We start from the raw sequence: 3,019 nt of genomic DNA on the forward strand, positions 1-3,019 counted from the left end.
AGGAAGCAATAAAACTATAACTGTACAGTTAACCGAATCTAACTGTGTTCTGTTCCACTGGTACTACCTGTTATTTGCTACGGGCATCTCCGTCCTGCCTAATATACCGGCAGGAGCGAACACTGAATCCAAACAACTAGGACACGCGTTAACTATATAACGCCTGTCGTACCCTAGTCGGCTACCCCTAAGGCCACTACAGTTAAAATGGGGGCTCAGTCGGGATTGTTCGCATGTAAATGTAGCAATAGCAAGTGTACTAGTGTTATAGACGGATAGTGAGCGAGGGTAAAAACATGTCAGGTGTACCTGTGTGTTGCAGAGGAGCATTTGACCGGCATTTACAGGTAATTATCGGCAATACTAGGCGAAAGAGAGTAGAGAAACATTAAGACATTGGTAGTAAATACATTTCGTGTTTATTCAGCATTGCTTTTTTATTGAAAACTAGCTGGGCTACCCGGTGATGCCTTGGATAAAGGAGAAAAGAGCTAGAATTTAGTCTGCCATCACGGCTGTACTGATCTTATTCGGATTTTATAAATCTGTCCCAAGAATTTTACTTCTGTTTAGTTCTGCAGCGCTTCTTGGTACACAACATTCTTGGTCTTGCCATCTTGAGAGAGGATGTAGAGGTTGTCTGGGTTATCCAGCCTGGAGCACCCCACATAGAGCTGGCCATGGGAGAACACTGGCTCACTGAGGTTGAGTCCAACCACCTTGAGGGACTGGCCCTTGGCCTTGTTGATGGACATGACAAAGCTCAGCTTGACTGGAAACTGCAGCCTCTTGAACTCAAATGGCAGGTCTGATGGGATGAGCGGGATCCTTGGGATGAAGACATTTTCGCCCTTGCCTTTGCCTGTCATGATTTTGGCTTCGATGACTCTGGGCATGAGCTGCTTCACTGTGAGCCTTGTGCCATTGCAGAGCTTGGGAGCATCCAGGTTGCATTAGCAATATGGGTGCGCCGACATTGAGCACCAAGTTGTGTGGTGGCAGACCTGAGGGCGTCAGGCTGTTGAGAAACTCGGTCGGATAGTGCACCACTTGGTCAGGATCAGGAACTGTGTCCATCGACTTGCAGCTCGTTGGGTCGCCAGGCAGTTGCTCCAGCAGCTTGGCGTTTATGTCATCCACGGCTAAATTCTTGGGAGCAAGGATGGCTCGCTCGCTCAGCCAGTCTTGGTGTTGGTAGCGAAGGTGGAGGTTGGGGAAGACTTTGGTCATCAGCTGGGTGATGTCCGCCGCTGCTTTGCCGAATTGCAGCTTGACTTGGCCATCAGCTGTGGTGGTGAGTCTGCCATTGCCGACCTCCAGCAGTTGCTGAGAGAATCGGCCAGCTTCTTCATTACCGCTGAGCATGTTGGTCTTCAGGCTGTGGCGGTTCACCTTGCTGCAGAGGTAGGACGACTTGATGCAGGCATTGACAGCATCTGCTGTTGTTCCTTTGGCGATGACTGGCAAGGTTTGGCGAAAGTCGCCTGAGAGCAGCTCAGTCAAACCTCCCATGACGTTTGTGTTGTGCCGAAGGTCTTGTAGGGTCTTGGCGAGTGCTTCAAAGGCGCCTTTGTGGCGCATGGTTGCCTCATCCCAGATAATGAGCTTGCACTCTTGGAACAGCTTGGCCTTTGTGGAGCCACGGCTGATGTTGCAGGTTGGATCATATTTACCTACAAAATGGACTAAAAAAGTGGCGTTCCAAAAAAGGGAAATCTCTTTTATCGTTTTTTCCTTTATTTTTCCCTTTTTTGCATTTTTTTTTGCATAAAATGGTTGTCGCGTCATGCTGATTCAGAATATATATGGTGTTGGGGGTGACCTCTTACGGGTCTCGAGAAGATAGACGGACAGACAGACAGACAGATCCGGCCATTTATGTAGGAGATGCTGCAGCGTCTGTGGTCCGCTTGGTCACTCGTCGCTTCACCTTGTGTTGTGATCACGCTAGGCAGCCTAAAAAAGCTGTGTGGCTCTCTCTGATACTGATTGCTGCAGTTGACAACACCGCAGGAGAGTGTCGTTGTGATGGATTTGCTTAATAGGCGAATAAAATGAGCAGAGAACAGTGCATTGCTCAATGTACTTGTACTATGCCTGAGCTGGTTTCTGTAATCGTCATGGCCGGCGGCGTTGCATTGTGGGTAATATGAAAAATCGCGGAGCCCTCTATAGTCTATAGAGGGTTCCGCGATTCATATTACCCATAATGCAACGCCGCTGGCCATTAGGCTTCTAGAAACCAGTTCAGGCATGCTACAAGTACATTGAGCAACGCACCTCTGCTCATTTTATTCGCCTATTAAGCTAATCCATCACAACGCCGCTCTCCTGCGGTGTTGTCAACTGCAGCAATCGGTATCAGAAAGAGCCACACAGCTTTTTTAGGCTGCCTAGCGTGATCACAACACAAGGTAAAGTGACGAGAGACCAGGCGGACCACAGACGTTTGGAGCATTTACGCGTTAATGCTGTAATATTAGACGAGATAGATATAGGATCCGCTGCATATACGAATGCAGGGGAATTATTTGTAAACTGGTAGGAAGCAATTAAACTATAACCGTACAGTTAACCGAATCTAACTGTGTTCTGTTCCACTGGTACTACCTGTTATTTGCTACGGGTATCACCGTCCTGGGGCCCGTTGTCAGAAACAAAATTAGTCTTAACATTAGTCTTAACATTTACTTTTTTTTTCTTAGACCGTCGACAGAAACGCTGAAAAGTTTGAACGCTGAAAACCTGAATGAAAAATCGTAGCAGATTTCCTGATAACAATACGAAACAAAGCGCTGTCGACGGTCTACGGGAAAATGTTATTGTTAAGACTAATGTTAAGACTAATTTTGTTTCTGACAACGGGCTCCTGCCTAATATACCGGCAGGAGCGAACACTGAATCCAAACAACTAGGACACGAGTTAACTATATAACGCATGTTGTACCGTAGTCGGCTACCCCTAGGGCCACTACAGTAGTAGTAGTGGTAGTGATAGTGGTAGTGGTAGTGGTAGCGG

At 47.4% G+C, this 3,019-nt stretch overlaps 1 protein-coding gene across 1 annotated transcript; it reads right to left on the bottom strand.

Moving 5' to 3' along the window:
* Positions 1–456: 456 nt before the first annotated feature.
* On the bottom strand, positions 457–2,208 carry LOC106809646. The gene is made up of 3 exons (XM_014812810.1): positions 2,205–2,208; positions 909–1,673; positions 457–470 (listed from the first exon to the last, which is right to left on the bottom strand). Exons 1-3 carry the CDS (start codon positions 2,206–2,208, stop codon positions 457–459), a joined length of 783 nt encoding a protein of 260 aa, XP_014668296.1.
* Between the last annotated feature and the right edge of the window lie 811 nt (positions 2,209–3,019).

This window comes from Priapulus caudatus, unplaced genomic scaffold (genome assembly GCF_000485595.1).
Source record: "Priapulus caudatus unplaced genomic scaffold, Priapulus_caudatus-5.0.1 Scaffold372, whole genome shotgun sequence".
Lineage (NCBI taxonomy): Eukaryota > Metazoa > Priapulida > Priapulimorpha > Priapulimorphida > Priapulidae > Priapulus > Priapulus caudatus.